At 32.6% G+C, this 22,382-nt stretch overlaps 1 protein-coding gene across 3 annotated transcripts; it reads right to left on the bottom strand.

Moving 5' to 3' along the window:
- Positions 1-928: 928 nt before the first annotated feature.
- LOC127712461 (uncharacterized) lies at positions 929-18,207 on the bottom strand. 3 transcript variants are annotated; one of them, XM_052218906.1, is made up of 7 exons: positions 18,134-18,207; positions 17,268-17,362; positions 12,533-12,850; positions 11,671-11,780; positions 9,205-9,391; positions 3,688-3,837; positions 929-1,043 (listed from the first exon to the last, which is right to left on the bottom strand). In XM_052218906.1, exons 2-7 carry the CDS (start codon positions 17,332-17,334, stop codon positions 943-945), a joined length of 933 nt encoding a protein of 310 aa, XP_052074866.1. In that variant the 5' UTR covers positions 17,335-17,362; positions 18,134-18,207; the 3' UTR covers positions 929-942. The 3 variants fall into 3 exon arrangements, with proteins under 3 accessions (XP_052074866.1, XP_052074865.1, XP_052074864.1); XM_052218905.1 differs by having other exon boundaries at positions 18,064-18,197; XM_052218904.1 differs by lacking the exon at positions 18,134-18,207 and having other exon boundaries at positions 17,268-17,998.
- Positions 18,208-22,382: the final 4,175 nt, after the last annotated feature.

Genomic DNA, 22,382 nt, shown 5'->3' with positions numbered 1-22,382 from the left:
TGAAAAGTATATTTTAACAAAACGCATTTGACTAACAGGTCGAACAACTGATGTTCTTAAACCCTGCTGACTGCCATTGTCGATTGCCAAATAAATTGATCACCAGATGTAACATGGATCTTAATTATTAATTTAATACCAAACAGAAAACAAAAAACTTGCAAAAAAGATGGAATATATATATAAATTATAGAACTTCCTGTTCATGTATTATCATACATGTACATGCAGTGTCATTTAATTGTGAATACTTGTAAGATTTGGTACATTGATTACCCGCTTAAACAAAATACCCGTGCAAATATGTTAATAAGCTACTATTTAAGGAATGAAATAATAAATATGTATTTTTTATACATAATCATGAGTAAGAAAAGGAGCCCAACTTTAACGTCGGAGGAGATTTAGGTTTTAATTAAAAAAAATGGAGATGACTAAATCTTTACTTGTTATCAGACTGAGTAACACAACAACAAACAGTGACAAAAAGAGGGCATTGGAGGCTGCGTGTGCAAATATAAATGCTGTAAAAGATGTTGTAACTATTATGATATTCGTAAGACCATCATAAGTCATGTCGCGAGGTGTCTTAAGTTTACGATAAAAGTTATAACATATCGTAACTTGGGAGACTTTCGAAAACATATTTTACGACTACGACATGTCATAAGACCATCGCAAGACATGCTTAGTCATAAGATATTTTCGAAAACCAGGCCCCTGTATTGGTACAATCCACACGCTTGCGATTTTGCGTGTGTCTTCTAGTTCTAAAAATGAATGTATTATAATCCCCAATGAAAAAAAACCTTGTTAAACAAAATAACGCTTCTAAAGACCACCCTACATCATAAACTGATTGACTAGTGTTCAAACAATTTTGCAAACTCAAAAATGGAAAATCCATATTCTTTAGATAAACCACATACAGACAATATCAATTTATTGAAATTCAATGAATAGTTCATCTTCATTTGAAAGCTTTGCTTCTTTTTTTATCGACCTCTTACGTTTGCACTGGCATCTCTGCGTGTATTTCCAAACTACAAATAAAGCAATAAGAATATTTTTATATAGCAGTTTGACAACTTCCTATATTGCGGATTATACCTCTTAAATTTTTTAACTGAATTAAATGCTTCTCATATTTGTAATAGTTGCATTACATTTAAGTTATAAATACATGAAACACAAAACTACAATATATCGTACCCCAACCGGCAACAAATTCCTTGCCAAAGTTGCCATCCGTTTGGTTGTGCGGGATGCATAAATACGGGGTCACGTCCGGACAGAATGGGGACATTGAATCCGATGCCTCTAGTAGAGAGAGTGCCACGCTTTCTGTACATTAAGACCCATTGCAACAACTCTCTGAGAGGTCTGTATGTGGTCTGTTGCAAGGCTGAATGTCTGTTCCTATCCAATATATCTATTTTCTGTTGAATCCGAAATACCCGTCTTGTTTTCCCGAACGACCCCTTATTGGAGAACCTAATTAATTTATATATTGTAAAGTTGTTCCTGTCCTGCATAAAATATTTGCCACCAAAAACAACTATCAATCAATCAATCAACAATATATCAAATTTAATAAAAAGAGTTTGACTTTACTTTTTTCAATCAAAGTAACCCATTCCTCTTTTGGAACACACATCAATATTTTTTTTTATATATACAAAGGTGTCATTCGGTAAATCGCGGACTTAGTCCGTTGATTAACATTTGCACTCAGCTACAGAGGAGAAAAGTCAGTTGAAAGAGTAGGCTACTGGTCCGTTGTGAGTAATTTTTAAAACTACAAATTTTAAATTTTGTTACAACTTTTCTCGAAATCATATTGTTTTACAAAATAGTATTACGTATCCAGCAAAATGATTAAGCATTACAAAAAGATAGACGGAAAATTCGTGAGACAAATGTGTGTAATATCAGAAAAAATCGTAAAGGCGACAAGCGACTCCTTCACATCTTCATCACTATGTTTCATAAAACTTGTGATAAGAATTAACGAGGTTGAAAGTTGCAGGAAAATTTACACCCCCCCCCTCAAAAAAAAAGAAAAAAGAAAGAAAACCAACAAACAAAAAAAAACAAACAAACAAACAAACAAAAAATAAACGTGACAAGAGCATTACATAAACTTAATGTAATGCGTATTTACGTGAAATTATATCCTGTCGAAATAATGCAAAATACTATATAGATTCAAAAAACTACACATAAACTGTCTGTTGATGAGAAATTTACTTTTTACTACCTTTTGTAAAAGTGATGTTTCTAACAATTTCATATTACGTCGTGTTTTAGGTGATCAAATCAGTCAAACAATACTCTGTGAGATTCATTTTACGTCAAAGACGTTTCTTTCGTTGGTCGTCTGTACGAAGATGTTTAATTTGATGTATAATTCATACGAATCAATGAAGTCCCTACCCCAGTCTCCTATCTTACCGTGAAAACTTAGTGTCATAAATGACCAAAAGTAAGTCAACTAGGAAAACAAATTTTTTTCTAATATGATTATACCACCTCTATTATTTCGGTATTGGCAGTGTTGCGAATTACATAAAAATTCAAACTGTAAGTCGTTCTGTTTGTCCGTTTAAGTCTGAGTATGTAAATGTTTTATCCTATGCCCCTAAGTTTGCGAAATCCTGACGACGAACACTCTGGTTTAGAAGGAATATCAGCTGAAAGATACACGTTTCCACGTGTTCGCTTTTATCAGATCATACATGTATTCTTAGAAGTTTATATCAGGGAAGAGGATAAATAGTTAACAACCAGGAAAGTAATCATCACACATTTTACTCTTAATGGACCAATTAACGGACCGAGCTATAGTCTCACCAAATATAACTATTTCAAAACTAATTTGCATATTACATGTGGAAATGTTAATCAATGACAACTAATAGTTTCATTTTTCACTCGATTGTGACCTCACTGAATTTTTACTTACCATGAGCATCACGACGGGTTACCCATGTGAAGCAGGATATGCTTACTTGTTCGATACACCTGATGTTAACCACGGGTTTTGGTGGGGTCTGTGTTGCTCAGATTTAGTTTCTTATGTATGTTTTGAAGAAAAGAGGCGAAAGATACCAAAGGAATATTCAAACTTATAAGTGGAAAACAAACTGACAATGCCACGGCGTTGTAGACTGTTATATATTTTTCGTCGTTTCTCTCCCTTTTTTGCCACAATTTTGTTGGTTACTCTTCGATATATGAGTTTTTATAATCCTGGAAGTGTAACACGCCTTCATTTATTCCTCTTTATGCCCGAATCTTAACATATTGTATTGTGAAAGTGAGATACAAACACCGTTATAACTTTGTCAGATGTAAATTTCATAATGAAATATGATGCACACATTTTTATACTATAATAATTGAAGCTGATATTATAACTTCAGATCAACGGACTTTTCTTCTATGTAATACTATACAAATGTAGATCAACAGACTCTAAATATATTGACCTATTTGAAATAGAAAACAACAAAAGTTCATGTCGAAGTTTTACGCAACCCATTTATTTAAAAGCGTCACATTTGGAGAATTAACAAAATATTAAACTTAAAAGTTTTATTCGTGTAAATAGGAATAACTTAGAATTTCTGACTATAGTACGAACACCGCATACAAACATACCTTTACTAAATATTTAGTACTTACCTATTATAACAATAATGAAAATAGTTATAAGCAATAAAGCTACAGCAATCAATGCAATTTTCAATGTTGGAAATTTGGTGGCTTGTGAGTCTTTTTTTGGAACATGTGTTCTTGTTGCATTATTCAGAAGTAGTGGTATACTCTCGTAAACTAAAAGAAATAATACATTTGAATGCATCCATATATTAGCCTATGTTTGTTGTTCGTAATATAAAATAAAAAGTTAAGAATATATTGTTGTGTATAGAGAGTACCATATTATTAGTTACTCTTAGACATAACTGATTAGTTAATCCCTTTTCAACTGATGTTTATAGTTTGTTCTTATGTTGTACTGTTACACCACTATACCAGATTAGGGGGGGAGGGTTTGGCGTCAACAAACTAGTTTAACCCCGCCACATTCTGTATGTGCCTGTCCCAAGTCAGGAACCCGTAAGTCAGTGGTTGTGGCTTGTTAGTATATATTATATTTGTTTTTCGTTCATTGTTTTGTACATACATCAGGCCGTTAGTTTTCTCGTTTGAATTGTTTTACATTTGTTATTTCGGAGCCTTTTATAGCTGACTATGCGGTATGGGTTTAACTCATTGTTGAAGGCCGTACGGTGACCTATAGTAAACTGTTGTAAACTTCTATGACAATTGGTCTCTAGTGGAGAGTTGTCTCATTGGCAATCATACCACATCTTCCTATTTTTTTATAGCCAATATCATAAAATAAATAATAAAAATAATTTTGCAGCGTTTTGGAGGCAAAAATATACCATAGGCAGTCTTAAGACGAAACAACTAAAATGCATAACTGTGCATGATATTATTGTATATAAGGTTAATAATCACAATATTATTTTACTGATTTGATTGTACCCCTAATACCTACCACATTATTAGGGAAATGAAACTTTACTATAAATCTGCCGAAAAAAATCTATTTGTTATTTCGAAATTTCCACACAAATATTAACACACGAGTAATATCCTAAGCCTGCAAGGTATTTCTTAGCTTTGTACGGTGAATAATCAAACACCGTTTAAATAATTGTGGTCATATTTTAATAAATAAAGGGGAGGGGGCAATGGGAGACTAAATAACAATGATTTATCACCTATGAATTTTGTCGCGAATGCAGAAGCGTGACTAAAAATAGCGTGTTGTTTCCCGCGGCGTTGAAGGTTTCACCAATTGTTCCAGTTCGTGTTCGTGAGTAGGTCAAACATGCGAGCCATGTCTGTGTAAACCATCTGTAAGTGATAGTCAATCATCATATCAATATTGTAAACTCTGCAGTGTTCTGGTGTTAATACTTGAGACTGAGTCTAGTAGAGGACATTTGAATCTGCCAACATTACCAACATTGGCTATTTGACAAAAAGGAAAAGTAGAAAAAAACATTGACAAAGGATCTGTTTAAATCGTTTTCATTCAAAAAATAAAAATAAAATAAAATATGGTCAGGGATGAAAACTGAATACATTGGCAAATATGAAGACGTCTCCGCTCAGTTAAAGAACACTAGAAAAAACCCGCGCGGCTTCAAGACTACTTGAAATGTTTATGGTGATACACAGTTTGGGTTCGTGTTTCTCAAACTGTTTTTATGCACTGATGCATTATGTTGATAGTTTTTATTAGTTTGTCAGTTCTTCTTCCATAGGAGTTTGAATGTCCAGTTAGTAGCTTCTGTCTCGGTGTTACACAGGTGCTCCTAGAACGGAGGAAATAACTCAGAGAAGAAGAAGACAACCTAGAACACTGATGATTAAAACATTTCTCAGTGGTGCTAGTTTGAAGTACTAGTATTTCTTTTTTTTTTCGAAAGGTGCGAGTCAAGTTCTGTCTCTGTGTGATACGGGTGCTCCAAGAACGGAGGAAATAACTCAGAGAAGAAGAAGACAATCTAGAACTCTCTGATGATTTAAAACATTTCTTCAGTGGTGCGAGTTTGTAGTATTTTTTTTTCGAGTGGTACGAATACTGTCTCTGTGTGACACGGGTGCTACGAGAAAGGATGAATTTACTAAGAGAAGAAAAAAACAATCTAATGATTAAACACATTTCTTCGAGTTTGTTATATTTCTTTTTTTTTTGAGTGGTGGGAGTTTGATAAAGTGATGCAAGTTGTAATAATTAGTGAGAGTGTTTGAGTGGTGCGAGTTGGCCGTGGGGCGAGTTGTCGGGCAGTACGTCGACTGAGCATGCACGAAAGCGTATAAGACACGGATCGATAACGGTCTCCGAATTTGGATATTTTCTCAAAAAATGGCGTTTTCTGTGGAAAAAAGATTGTTTCAAAGACAAATGTAGGAAGTACAAAACACTGCATTTATACGTCATATTACAAATATTCCAGACTTTGTATGGTTTCAGAGGAGTTGCGGCTCAATGAAATCGGTCTCTTCCTTTAGTAGTATAGATGCTTAATGTACAATCAAAATACACAATAATAAAGAGGACATTTAAAAAGAGAGGCGAAAGATACCAGAGGGACATTCAAGGTCATAAGACGAAACTAGACTGCCAACGCCATTGCTAAAAATGAAAAAGACCAACAGACAAACAATAGTACACAAAATACAACATAGAAAACTAAAGACTGAGCAACACGAACTCCACCAAAAGCTAGTGGTGATTATCGCCATGAAACACCTTCGAGGATTATTTTCCCCATTGTTCTCCTACAAGTCAAAATTTTCAAACATATTCTTTTTTGTATTCTATTCTCAAAAGCCAGTTTGATTCTAATAGTGTACTCTAATATTGTGCTGTTACACAACTGTCCCAAGTTCGGAGAGGGTTAAGTTCTCATAACTATGTTTAACCGCGACACGTACAGTCTTTATGTGACTGTTTCAAGTTATCAGCTTTTAACTAGTGATTGTCGCTGGTTGCTGTATGAATTATTTGTTTTTCGCAATTTTTTAGCTTAAATCAGGCCGATGATTTTGAATCGGTTAACATTTTTCATGCCGGGTCCTCTTAAGCTTATTACACGGTATGGGTTTTGCTCATTGTTGGAGGACTTACACCACCCAATTGCTTTTTGTATCCTCATCCTTTGGTCTCTGATGGATACTGTCGCATTCAAGCCCATGATTTTATCAAATGATATGATTAAATCAGTCCAAAGAGTGACAATATCAAATGTCTGATTCCTTCCTCCTGATACTTTATATTTACTAATTAAAACGGATTGCGTTAGTATCAATTAAGTACGTAGATTGAAAATCAGAAATGTCATCAATATTGACAAAATTCCATCATGACTGAGATAGGAATTTCAAATATGATTTCTTGTACCTGCATAACAATTTCTATGATTGCTAGTACTTGGTATAATCGTTTTATAAAGGTGCTGTGAACTGGCTGCTTTTGTATTGGCACTGGTAAAACTTCAATACAAAAAATGTTTTGAAACCGGGATAATTAGCCAATTTTAGAGTGAAGGACGACATGACTTTTTTATCACTGATTTTGTATCGTATTCATCTTGTCCGTCCGTTCTTCCAATATATATTGTTGTCACATATTTTTTATGTATCACTTATTCGTTTGATAGTGTTAGCACTTTGTAGGATCCATAGTATCTGTTTGCCGATATTTTAACGAATCTAATCTTTTTGTCACACGTTTATGAAGTATTTGTGATCAAAATGATTTTAATATTTGGTTAGCAGATTAACAGTGTTGACTCGCAAAACGTGTAAAATTGTTTATTTTTTGACAGTCAAATACTTCTTCTTTGCTGAATTTATGAATACGTTGAATGCATTTACTATTTTCGTCACACGTTTTATAAGTACCTCTGAAAAGAAGAACTCTATACGTGGCCTGCAGCTTGACAGTGATGAATTATCAAACACTTTTTTTCTATTTCCGATACTTTAATCTATGGATTGGAGCATGCTTAGCACATCAAGGACTGCAAATTCTTGCTGAGCTTGCTTTCGGCTACTATTATAATGTTTTGGTACGATAATATACAATTATTGACTTTTGGTGAGGTTGATACAATGATTTATCAACCCCAGAAATATAATATTCACCAAGGCCAACGGCAGAGGGTGAATGTCTTATCTATGGGGTTAATAAGGCATACGGAGTATATATCTCCCAATTGATACGATATTCCCGGGCTTGTGTTTCCTATCATGATTTCCTTGATAGAGGATTGGCTGCTCACAAGGAAGCTATTAAACCAAGAGTTCCAAATGGTGAAGTTGAATTCATCCCTTCGTAAATTTTATGGACGCCATCACGAGTTGGTTGACCGTTATGGAATAACCGTTTCACAGATGATATCGGATATGTTCCTTATGTCGTAACTACAATACTCTTCCCTTTTCACGAATGTGACTTACCGAATTAGACTATTTACCGGATTTGTAATAACATAAGCAACTGGACGGGTGCCACAGGTGGAGCAGGATCTGCTTACCCTTCCGGAGCACCTGAGATCACCCCCAGTTTTTGGTGGGGTTCGTGTTGCTTAGTCTTTAGTTTTCTGTGTTGTGTCATCTGTACTATTATTTGTCTGTTTGTCTTTTTATTTTTGGCCATGACGTTGTCAGTTTGTTTTCGATCTATGAGTTTGACTGTCCCTCTGGTATCTTTCGTCCCTCTTTCATTGTATCAACTGATATCAAAAGTCAACAATTGTTTTATTATATTACTTTAAAATCCGTCCACAATTTTTTGTATTAAGATAAGTTAAGATATTTAACTGCTCGTTTTATACTAAACATTTCTAAATGTGTTATCTGCTTTGGCAGTTGCTAAACTTTTATAAGTTGAAATATTCAATAAGATTGATTAAAAACAATAACCTCGAAAAAACGGAGAAGAAAAATGAGAATGTGCATGCTGTAATAAGCCTGTGTTATGGACGTTGCCTATTAAAGAAAATATTTATAGGTACACGTTAGCTGTTCCAAATCTTAAATTAACCTCTCGTGATTTTTCCAGCGGTAAATAAAACGTTTCGTCAAGGAAGATTCCCTACTTTTTTAGCCAAGGAGAAAAGGGAATTTGTATAGTCATATAATAAATGGATTTATCCTATAGGGAATTTGGTTTTGATGGAAGATCTTTAATAGCATGTTGAATTTATTTTTCTGTATATGGGACAATTCAGAGCATGAGATATTACATGTGACTTGTTAACTAGTAAAGCTTGTATGTTGACCATTAATATTTTTTCTTTTTTTTTCTGTTTTTTAAATATTGTCTCGTTGCTGTATACACATTTCGTGTTTATTCATAATTGTTATCACAATAGTAGACGATTCAAATATTATCAGTAGTTTTTATCCTATATCGATTAGAATATTCTGTTAAAAAGGAGGGATTCGACTTACCTTATCTAAATGACGTGTTTCAGCTGTCACAGAAACATCCTAATTTGCATAATCAGTTTACATTATTGTTTTATGGTGATTGCAACCGACATTGAGATTTTTAAATATTTTTTCTAATATCATCAGCCAAAAGATGAACACCTATAGAACATAACATACCTAAACATTCATACGTTTCATTTCCTTTGAATATCACGTGTTCAGTTACATGTTCAAATGTGCACTTGAGCTCTGGCTGCTTATTACAGTCTTTTTCTTCAAACGTGTATGAGGCATTATACGTAATGCTATACACAAACCCATTGGTTTTGTACGTTACAGGAACTATTTTCAAGATAAGGCTGTTCTGTAAATAAAACGCATCAGTATAATGATAAAATATATTATCATATTTTTTATTTATTCGATTAGTTCACCGATTGAAATTTTATTTCATAAACATAGTAGCAACGCAAGCTACTGTGATACACGAATCTGCAGATTTGAACACAATAGAGTGTTAACACAATATACTTTTGTCATACTACATGATTCAATGATTAAAAGGCTTCATATAAAGTAATATATGACAGAAGACTTAAAACATGCCATATACGCAATTACGAACGCGATGAAACAAAAACTCAGATGCATAAAAGGAACATGTAATATTTTAAAACAAGTTCTGCTATGTACATTTTCTTCTTCCAAAGGAGGAGGGTTTGATACATTAAAAATAAGTTTAACTCTTTCACTTTAACTTGGACATTGTAACGAAAAACCAGGACCAAATGGCAATGAAACAAATTTTAAATAATAACATAGGTCATTTTTATTCAACAACAATATTTTCCGTAGTCGTTGATATATGGTATTTTACTGCTGGTAAATTTGAAAATTAACGATAAAGAAATATAAATCATAGTTTCTTTTTAAGAATCATAATTTTTTATTGGTCTACGTATGTCAATTCCTAGAAAAAAAATTAGATTTCAAGCGAACCATTGTCTATATTTTTATACATCTGTTTTATTATAAATGTAATTTACTATGATGTAAGCACGTACTGGAACTGACAGATTTAACAGACGCAAAATAAAGTTACAAAACATACATGCATCTAAACGATTTTGAAATACTTTTTCTATTTGTATTTACAATAAAGATAAAAGAACAAAGTTCCAATGTCTCCCGCGTTGCACATATTTTATCTATCCAAGGTACAATGACAATAACTTAAAAAGCACTTTTTTTTTCTTTTTATTAAATTAAATATCTTGAGAGAAATGAAGGCTGCAGAGCAAATGCAATGTGATTTCCTTTATAATTTATATTTCCAAGGGCATAACTCGTTAGAAATATTTGATCAGCACTTATTTTCGAAAGTGTCAAAGACATTGCTGATATAAACCTATGATATAAGTTTTAAAAATAGGCAAGAATTGAACAAATGAGAGCGCTAACGATGCAATTTTCCATAAAATTAATGTTTCCAAGGGGCATAACTCTTTTAAAAATAATTGATCGGCACTGATTTTCGAACTCGTCGAAGACATTGCTAATATTAATATATAATATAACTTTCATAAAAATCTGACAAGAATTGTACAAATGAAAGCGCTAACGATGCAATTTTCAGGCCATAAAATTAATGTTTTCAAGGAGCATAACTCTTTTAAAAAAAATTGATCGGCATGGATTTTCGAACTCGTCCAAGACATTGCTAATGTAAACCTATGATATAAGTTTCAAAAAACATCTGGCAAGAATTGTACAAATGAGAGCTCTAAAAATGCAATTTTCGATATAATAAATGTTTCCAAGGGGCATAACTCTTTTAAAAATAATTGACCGGCACTGATTTTCGAACTCGTCCAAGACATTGCTATTATAAACCTATGATGTAAGTTTCATAAAATTCTGGCAAGAATTGTACACACGAGAGCGCTAACGGTGCAATTTTCCATAAACTTAATGTGTCCAAGGAGCATAACTCTTTTCAAAATAATTGATCGGCACTGATTTTCGAACTTGTCCAAGACATGATTGTTGATATAAACCTATGATATAAGTGTCATAAAAATCAGGCAAGAATTGTATACGTGAGAGCGCTAACATGACCGGACGGACGGACGCATAGACGGACGGACGGACACCCGTATTTCCATAATAAACTGTTCCACCTGGCGTATAGATCGTGCGGTTATTACGGCCACACTTCCAATAGAATCTTGACGGGCTATGTTAAAAGGTAGTCGGCAATCAAATTCAACCGTGTTCAATTTCACTATCATGGCTTTTGATGTACCTATTTTTTGAAATGAATGTTATTGTTAAACTTTGACATTTTATCTCGATTGAGGACAAGAAAATATTTTTGCCATTTATCAAATTATAGATATGCACTATATAGGTCACTAAGAATAGTAAAAGAAGATTATAACCGAATACAATATTGTTGGTTCATCGTTGGAGGCCGTACGGTAATTATTCCCAAATATGTTTTTTGGTCTTAATGGATAACTGTTTTATTGGCAATCATGCCATATCTCCTTTTCTCTATGTGTCTACTAATGTAATGATAATCACATAACTCTATTATAAAAACAACACGAATAGAACATTCATATACTACAGTGTACTTACTCCAAAATACAGGGAACACTTTGGCACAGGATACACTTTCTTTATGTCAAGAAAAACTCGTAGCAAATCATATTCAAAAGAAAACATGACCTTTATACCTGTAGGGGGATCTGAAATTGAAGAACGTGTGTTATTACTCGAAAAAAAACCCTTTTTATCCAGCTGTTTAGTTGGTATATTTATTCCAGATTCGATAGATTTATATATTTTATATGTAAAAAAAACCTGAAATTTGAATTCTACAATTTACTCCTGATTCTAGCAACCAAAAGTTGTGTTGGTTGAAATACGCTTGAACATCGATATAGACAGGATCACCATGTAGCATCAACACCGGATATAGGTACCCCCGAAGCCAAGGAACAATGATTGCAAAAAGTGTCTTTTTGATTCCCCGAACAGTTTATCCGCATTATATACATGCATTTCTCAGTGAAAACAATAGTTTATTTCGAAATACTGTGTCGTTTAACCTTACATATGATATAACTTTGTTATACAAACACGTCAAATGAATAAATGTACTTTAAACAAGTTAGAACTTGTCACATACTTCTTTGAACAGGTACCACCATGTCCGATTCTGACGATTGTAAGAGAGACAACGCAAATTAAGGATCATATTCAGCCATATATTGTAGCTACATTATTAGGAATTCATCAGTATCACATGCCATAACTTGTCAGCAAAACGTAGAATATAATGAAAATCAGAAGAATTTGACCTAAACTGACTCCCCATTTGTTTTTTCCACCGCTTCGTTGGTACCTATATCCGGTGGCGATGCTACACACTAGATGAATTGAATAAAAAACTAAAATTGAAGAATTGCTGATTAAATAATGTATTTTAAGTACTTACAATGAAACAAGTTCTCGTTAAGTGACAATTTCTTTGTAGAGGTATCGAATCCACAAGAACAGGTATAATTAACATTAATGTCAGATTCTGTTAAATTTTTAATGATTAAGGAAAATTCAAAAGACCCGAAATTTACATCTTCTTCGTATTTGTTTTTATCTGACGAATACCCGTTGTATACAAGTCCTCTGCGTTCAGGACCACCTGACCACTGACGTACAGTACAATCTTTAGGATTTGTAAATATGGTTTCTAAATGACACGTAAGAACAGTATTTTGTCCGAATATTGCTGGCACAGAAGACATTTTCCAATACACTGAAATCAGAAAGAAACAATTATAATCATAATGATTTGATAAGTAATGGAAATTCGTAATTTTTATTTTTGGATAAAAAAGAACGTGTTTTATTTTGTTACAGCTCTCCTATATAAGCATGCAAAGCAAACCTTTGATCAACTTGCTTGCTATGTTTGTTTGGATGTTTGTAAACAAAAGGTAGGTAGTCTGTTTCAGGCTGGTTACTATATACTGGAATTTGATTGGACAATAAACAGTAACTTCATTGCATGTCAATTTTTATTGTCTAATCAAATTCCAGTATATACAAAACAGACTAAAAACTCCGCCTACCTATTGTTTGCAAACATTCAAGCAAACATAGCAAGCAAGTTGATCAAAGGTTTGCTTTGCATGCTTTTATAGAAGAGCTGTAATATCTTAAAAGGGTTACCCAGAGATGGAATTATAATGTCATGTTCAACCATGATTTGTGTCAAACAAACTTGACAAAGTAAAAGACAAATCTAAAAGACATCCATATACACATATAAATCTTTATGCAAAAAATGAAAGTCATATTTATATGTGATATATTCATTGATTTTTTTTTTAAACTTTAGTAAATTTACTTCAATATAAATGATCATTAGCCCCTCAACTCTGAGGTTGTGAGTTCAAATCCCGCACGTGGCAGGTGCGCTCGACTCTAATCTTAATCGACTAATTATTGTCAGTTTTTCTACCGAAGGTTGGTGGTTCTATCCGGGTCCCTTCACCAATAATGTTAAAAGTGGCGTTAAACACCAATCAATCAATCAATCAATCAATCAATTATTTAATCAATCAATATATCAATCAATTAATCGATCAATTAATCAAACAATCAATCAAAAACTCATGTTGAACGCATCTATTCTATCGAACCTGAAATAAATGTTACAAAAAATAGTTACGATGTTTTGGAAACCAGCTAAAACTTTTGACACGAATCCCATTAAATATAAAAAGTGGAGATTCAACTTAAATTAAAAACAAAGAAAAAAAGGAGATGGAACCAAAATGGTAATATCGAGAAAAAAGCAAGAACGAAAAGAATTCAATTGAAATATTTGAATGGATAACAATTGAAACGATTATTCAGGGAATAATAAAGCCCTTTGTTCAGAGAAAAATTAAGGGTCTTCTCATTTACAAATGCATACTTATTGACCATTCAAATTGAAAAGAACTTGAATAAAGACATGAAAATAACTTTTGTTTTATAATATTATAGAGTAAAATAGTAATTAGTGGTTAAGCAAGTAAAGGTAATAATCAATTACTCCCTAGTAAATACAAAAAAATAGCTTACTGGTCATTAAAAAAATAATTCTATATATTTTTACGGAAAACGAGAGATATGTTTTTACTTCCGGTAGAGAAAAACAACGTCCAATGTCTCATGATAAACTACATTACACTGATTCCAAAAATGTATGGCTTTTATGTACTGATTGTTTGCTTATTCCAGTTTACACAATGTGACTTCATATGTCGTATGATTGGCTACTTTACGCTGATTTCAGAAATAAATATTTTTTCGGGTACTCTTGAATGAAATATGTACAAATATGGCTACATTCGATTTACAGCAGGTCACTTCTGATTGACCTTTAACAAGGTCGTATGTCTGTTAACCTAACGCAGATGACCATTGCTTTATCGTATACCAGCTATTACCAAAAGATCATTCATAGATTTAAATATAAAAAGGCAACGACCACTAGATAATTGTCAGCGGAATTGTTTAAATTCAATGAATAAAATCTTTGCCTGAATGTCCCAAACATTTTGATCTATTTCCAGAAAAATCTAAGAGTAGAAAACTCTTTTTCAACCAACTTGCATTAACGTTGTGTCAAGTCGTTGAAAAGATGCTTATTCTGATAACACTTTTGTGAATATTTTTGTGTTCGCTAGTTAAGGTATGTCGGATTATAATAATCCGACATACCTTTACTAGCGAACACAAAAAGGGGGATCACTTTTTTTACCTGTAATATTGGTCCAAATTATGCAGATCAGTCTTTCGCGGTTTTGACCAAAAGTAATTATACGGGGAGAACAATCCTATATGGAAAACTGTTTGGTTGAATATGTTGAAGTTAAGATAGCTATAAAACCAGGTTTAATCCACCATTTTCTACATAAGAAAATGCCGGTACCAAGTCAGGAATATGATAGTTGTTATCCATTCATGTGATGTGTTTGAGCTTTTGATTTTGCCGTTTGCTTAGGGACTTTCCGTTTAGAATTTTCCTCGGAGATCGGTATTTTTGTTATTTTACTTTTTTTCAAAAGCGAAACAACTGTGCGATTTCAAATACCAAAAATCTAATTGAAATCTTACGAAATAAAAGAAACAAAAGTGGCGGAAAAACAATTAATAAAAACACAACCAGATTACGTGCAATCTGTTCGTTTTTCCATTTTTTAGTCTAATGCAATATTATCGATATGCTGCCATAACTATCCCTTTAAATTTTGATGCACTATCTATGAAAACTTTACAACATTTCTACGACATCGATTTTACGTGCATGCTATATATTTTAAGATCTGATTTATACAGTTTTAAATGATTGTATCTCTGGGAGTATAATTGCTACATTTATAATTGTGTTCGGTATTCAGATGCATTTTAAAATGTATTTAAATTTGCAAACTTTATGCAAATCATTATTCCACCCAATTACGTATACCTCACATTAAATCTATGAAGCTGACCGAAATTTTTAGTTTTAAATTAAATATAAGTACCAAAGAAAAGAATTATGTATCCTCGTTCAAAGCGCAAATGAACGTAAACGGCCGACTGATAGATAGTTTCAATTTATAGCTTGAAGACTTTTAGTTCGTATTTGAAATTTACAGATAAACTTGTTCTTCTTTATATGGAAGACAGTTTCAAATCTAGTTATGAAAAAATCATACTAGTAGTTTATAAAGTTTATACAGATAAACACGAACTCTTTCTTATCTTCTGATGTACTGAATTCGTTTTTGTATGCTATCAAATGTTTGTCCACCTCCTATTACTCTCTGATGTCAGTAGATACTATTTTATGGAATACTCATAATTAGATTAACCCCTGGATGTAGACTAACGATAACTGAAAAGTCGTTCCTACCTTCCACTGAAAGAATTTGGAATTATTAATTAAAACACAACTACAGGAAAAGTACGAATTATCTTACAATTTAAACGAAATATAAAGGGTATCTTATTTATACCTCAAAAATAAGATGGAGAATGGTCCAGAAAAGTTAACGTATTGCATACTGGACTAAGGCACCAAATACAGTTCCCCAAATGTTGACCTATATACAATACATGTAGTAAATGATCCTAAATGTTTCTATGGTTCTCCTATTGTCTTCCATTACTTTCTAAAATTACGATTTAATAACAACCCAATTTCGGCATCGAAGGTCATCGTTAACCATCATAAATCTATTCTATTCCAAAATACAATAAACAAGTTTACGTCCAATATAGTGTTGGTCCATTTTGTTTATTTTTTAAAACACATACTCAAAATTTGTCACAATCTATCTAAAATGCATTTTCGAGTAATCTGTAGACGATATTATGTCCTTAATAGTGCAAAATACGCATTAATGGTCTACATTTTCAAAATATAAACAGAATTATTATTAATTGTTATACAGATTAATATTCAAGGACTTTAAATAGTGTGAAATAAGTTCAAGGCAAAGTTGACTACTTCTTTACTTACTTATATTCATATATGATAGCTGTGACTATCTGATTGCTAACATCGAGACAAGGAAGCCATATTCGATGTATACCTGCTTCTCTGTGCATACATTTACAATTTGGATAAGTATGTGTCGAAAAAGAATAATTATCCTTTTTTTTTGTCATACGTTGCTTGTCATTTATAATTGTACAACGAATCAACTAAATTAAACTCTTTACTTCACCATTATTAAGAGCAGTTACCTCCAAATGCAAATGTAATAATAAGACAACATATCCCCCCCTTCCCCCCCCCCCCCCCCCCCCCAAAAACAACAAAAAACAAACAATTTGAACAACCTTATATCATTTATGATTTTAAGCATTGAATGAGTCTCTCGTTATCAAGCATCTGATGTCCGATTTTCAATTAAGATTTCAATGCAAAAAAAATATGATACAAAGGGACTAGCTATTTGAGATTTATGAGGTCTAAGGGCCTGCTTTGTAGAAGGATTTGACTGGGATGATAGCGACTGGAAAAAAATAAACACTACGAAAATGTGTCGGCATAAGATTTAGAGTACGGATGGATAGTTTCTGTGTCGAAATCGTATATCCTTTTGTCAATCCAGGAGATAATTGAAAATGAAATTGAAAACAGTCACACATCCTTCAACATGCTTAAATTATGAACATTTTACACCTACCTTGGCTAACAGCACACGGCAAAATCAATATAATTAGGAAAACAATATTCAAATACGTCCAATCCATGCAGAATTGGTCAGCTTAAAGAGTCAACCTGCAGAAAGTAAAACAATTTTCCATAAGATAAGAATTATGCATTTAGTAACCATTCCAACTTATAATATTGATAAAACAGGTTTCTTGTTTCGGTTTTGTGATTTAAAGAAAATTCCCAATACTTTCTGAAAATGATAAACTAGTTAACGTAAATATCGATGGCAGCTGACAAAAATCTATAAAGAATTGAATGCTTTAGTTGCATATAGGTTGTGTTCACTGCAGCAGTGGATCGACTTTGTCGAAATTGTACGCGCAGATCAATCGGAATTGTAGATTTATTTCTAACGTCAAAAGATCCACGTTTAGGACAAATTTCGGTGTTATTGGTCTTCAATTGTCTTCTTCTTTGTATTTGATATCCAACTTATTTTTATTTTAGTGCCACTGATAAGTCTGATGTCGGCGAAACGTTTCCCTGTCGAAACGAATTATAAGACTGGTATCTTTGGTGATTTTTTACGCGGGTATACTCTTTATGGTTGTACTCGGTTTTGCTCCGTTTTAATTTCATGAGATTTCCTTCTGTATTTTCTCTTAATTTGTTTTTGATCAAACGGATTTACGAGTTTTGAACTATAATGTTGTCTCCTGTCCTGATAATCCAGCAGGTACAACATAACGTTATATTTATTAGACGTATTCAGTAAAAAATCATCACTTTCAAATATATATGTAGAAAAACCAAGCAAATCAAACCTTATTTGCAGTGTTAGAAGCTTGAGATATTTTGAAATACACTCCTGTTTTGTGCGCACATAATTCTTACTTGATCATTAGAGTTTTTGCAAATACAAATCAGACAGAAAATGATTGAGAATTTGAAAAGTGTGTCAAACATACAGGAAGTATTTGAGATAAATCTATATTTAGATATAAATTTAAATTTTATCTGGCACACTTGCTTTTTGTAGTATCATATATCATAACCCTACCTAATCTACTAAATATATTGCCTTCGTTTGCGTTTGCAATATAATGAATCAGATTTAATTTGTTGAATGTTAAGAACTTCTCGAAATGAAGCCTAATTACGTATTTATCAATTTGTAAATTGATTTATCTATCAAATTATCTTTGTAAACAACGTATCAAGTTGGCTTCCATTGGTTATTAAAAATAGCAATTCCTTGTTAGGAAAACAGTAGTATTTTATTTACCTGGTATTAGATTTGAATTTTGTGAACCCTTCTTTGGTTAAGGAAGTTCCCCTGCAGAGTTGATTATGAATAACTGCAATTTGTTTATTTCAAAAAGAAGTTCTGATTGACAAGCAAATGGATTTCTGTAGTTCATACATTTGATGTGAAAAAAAAAAGATTGCAAACGATACGTAAGCAGGCTCACTGGGAAGATGGTCAAACCACCATATGAATTCAATTTCGAAAAACAGAATATAGAAGTAATAATTTCACACATAATTGTTTTAACCTGGGTTTTATTTTAAAGGGTTGCAAAATCAAAAAATGTTGAAATTATCACCGATGGAGGAAAAACTACTGTCTTCCTGTAAAAGCTTGGAACAATTTATAATTTAAGGAATCCAATGTATAACTGAGTGCTGTTTTTTTGAAAAGCTATGCCAAAATAAAAGCAAGTGACTTTCGCATTTTGTATGAAGCATGAAAGCGCTTCTTGCATAAAATTTGTTCTGTACTTCCATTTTGAATAAATGAAAATGTTACATACAATTTGAGAGTTATTTGCTGCAAATACACAAAAATAAAACATTGCTTGATGTCATTACTAACCAAAATTTTAAGCGTAAAACAAAAGGCGTTAATGGACATGTGAATATAAGCAAGGTGCTACGATAGCACAATTTTAGTGTGACGTAATCGAAGTGACGTTATAAACGAGAGTATGTCCGATTCCAGACCAAAAAGGCTTGTTGGCTACATTTACATAACTTACACACGTCGCGTTAAATAACTTTTGACAGTGAATAGACAAAAATAAAATACTCTAACTGTTTGAACATGTTTTTTTGACGTTTGTGCTTTTACGTTATTGCTCTGCATGTACAAATCAAATAAAAGATAATTTGCTAACGTGTGCTATTTTCCCGATTTTACTCGCATTACTTGTCCTTATAGCTCATAAAAGGATATATTTATAACCAAAACAAAAAAAAAATGTCAAAAAAGGTACATCATTCAACATTTAAATCTGAAAATCCGAGTTTGAAATACATTAGATTTAACGGCCAATTTAATCCAGAATCGTGCCTTGGTTCTCTCAATGACGCTATTTTTAATTGTTTTATAAACACCAAGCTGACACTTTTGGATAAACGTGCTCTTGATTTAAGCTCAAACACATCAAACGAACGGAAAACAACTGTCATATTCCTGACTTGGTACAGGCATTTCCTTACAAAATGGTGGTGTAAACCTGGTTTTATAGCTACCCAAGCCTCTCTCTTGTATGACAATCGCATATAATTATATTATATTAATAAAAATGAGTGAGCAAAACAAAAAGACAACTTAGATTAAAATGTTAACAATCGGGATACAGCAGTCAACATTGTAATATAATCTTAATCACTATAAAACAAATAACTATTTCAACAAAGTAAAAATAAACATTTGTTGACATTTATAGATAATCAAGTTATTCTTTATTGCGCATATTTAAGTAACAAAGAAAGTAAGCAAGTAAGTAAATTTTATTTAGAGTCGGAAATGCTATGTACAAATTAACAGTGTACACATGAACTCTGTAGAGCTCTAAACCGACTTGATATTTAAAAAAACAAGAACAAATTACAAATTATAGTTATTCAATTCACTTGTGTGATATGGTAATGAAAATGCTGTAAGTTAAAAGGTTTATGCGGTTGACAACATATTCATTATCAAGTTGAAAAGAATTTTCCAAAAGGTAAAAAAAAATATAATTAAGATAACATTTAACTACATTGACAGCAGAATCCCAAAAGTGCTTCCCTCTTTGCGGACAAATCATGAAAAAATGTGTTTTTTTTCCACAAATGTTGAATATTAAAAAAATAAATAGAGAACGATTCTGCTTCAGTTTTGAAAAGGCGGGGATAAACAAAGTTGACAATGTTCATCTGTACAGCAACAAAAAGCAAAGAACCCCGTAACTTATATAAAGGCAACAGTAGTATACCGCTGTTCAAAAGTCATAAATCGATTGAAAGAAAACAAATCCGGGTTACAAACTAAAACCGAGGGAACACATCAACTATTATAGGAAAACAACGGAACAGCAGAAACACTGAAGTGCAACAAAAACAAACGCCAACATACATAGAAACGAACTATTGGATAATAACTGCCATATTCCTGACTTGGTACAGCACATTTTAAGAAAAAATGGTGGGTTGAACCTGGTTGAACCTGGTTTTATGGCTAGACAAACCTCCCGCTTATATGCTTAAAAATATCGCTAAAATGACAACACTACGTGACAGAAATACAGCACAAACACACGCAAGAACACTCATAACAGAGAAACACAGACAGTGACGTATTATTGTAACGAATGTATAATCTTGAAATTTATACAATGATTTTCACAATACTAGTCCAATCAATTATCATGATAATGACGGTATTGAAAGGCTGTTTATAATTATTTGGACTACAAACGATAAGATATAACACATTATCCAACTGAAAACACAACAGAAACATCATAAATAAATACATGAATGTTGGATGTATAAAATACCGAGACACGTCGTATAGCAATGCAAATTAACACTCGGCAAAACAATCATATTCGGGAATAAGTCACATTTGGTACTTAGCAGACAGACGACCTAGATGTCAAACCACAATCTAAGACGTGGTAAAAATGTCATTAGTTAGTTTAAAAACATACACATCGTATAGATCAACCAATTCGTGATGGTGTCCATAAAATTTACGGAGTGTCATTTTTAATCTTTCCTCCTCATAACTCTGTTTGAGGTGTTTCTGCGTAAGGATCACACTTCTGTATATGAAGTGTGTATAGTGTGAATATGCACGAGCATAACGTATCATTTGAGATATGTAAACACCATACGACGGAGCAGAGGTTATGTTACCTCTGAGAAATGGAAAATTGATAATTGGGAAGTTGAAATCATCCCGTTTGTCATAGATTTTAGTGTGAAGTCGTCCACGTCCATCTGTGTCAATATTGAGGAAAAGATAAAGGTATCAAGCAGTCCTTCTTGTATCAGTTGTATACTTAATTTCAAGTTCACTGGGATATATGAGATGCAAGTACTGACTGAAATATGGGTTATTCAGTGATAGGACATCATCAATATATCTGAAAGTAAAATTAAAGAATTTTGCAAGGTGCTTTTCTTTTTGGCTTTGATGCGAACACATTATATTGAATAGACGTAAGGATTGGTACATTTGCAATGTTTGCGGAGGTATTTATAACGCTATTGAATGGCTTTCGTAAAAAAAATACGTATTGACATTATACAAATTAGTAAAGTGCTCACAGCTTTGTCAAAGGAACTAACTCATCCGATTGCCACAAAGATGAAAACAAAACAACAAAAAAGACAAACTGAACATGATACAAGATGAGAATAATCGCAGATACTGAAAGATAGTTCAAAGCTTATTACAACTAATACACAAACCATGCTTTTCCTGACTAAAATAGCAATCAATACAAATCTAACAGAATTAGTGTAAAGATATCATAACCAGTCTGAGAGATATCAACACACCTAAAAGAGAAAACAATTACGGATTTTGTAAATCATAAGTTGTGCTGTCGAATAACTTTGAAATAAACTGTAATAAACTGGCCGACGTAAACACAATTTTATATACTTATATATCTTTTTCTTTCATTTGAAGGAGTAAACCTATTTTCAAAATAAAAGTGATATCCCTTTATGTTCGTTAATGAAAACGAAGGCAGCGATTAACTTTGAAATAGAACTTTAAATCGGATGATATTCCCTAGAAATTTGGAGTGAAAATGAACTGTAAAAACAAGTTTATGCTATGAATCGTAAAAAGAGTATTCTT

The sequence above is a fragment of the Mytilus californianus genome, unplaced genomic scaffold, assembly GCF_021869535.1.
Source record: "Mytilus californianus isolate M0D057914Y unplaced genomic scaffold, xbMytCali1.0.p SCAF_8, whole genome shotgun sequence".
NCBI classification, from domain to species: Eukaryota; Metazoa; Mollusca; class Bivalvia; order Mytilida; family Mytilidae; genus Mytilus; species Mytilus californianus.
This window is presented reverse-complemented; position numbering and strand designations above follow the sequence as displayed.

Coding starts and splice junctions, on each gene's coding strand:
- LOC127712461 (XM_052218906.1), bottom strand. CDS start 17,334: ATGGATTGGACGTATTTGAATATTGTTTTCCTAATTATATTGATTTTG. Junction 11,781..12,532: donor TAACGAGAACTTGTTTCATT/GTAAGTACTTAA, acceptor CTTCAATTTCAG/ATCCCCCTACAGGTATAAAG. Junction 3,838..9,204: donor TGAAACGTATGAATGTTTAG/GTATGTTATGTT, acceptor TATTTCTTTTAG/TTTACGAGAGTATACCACTA.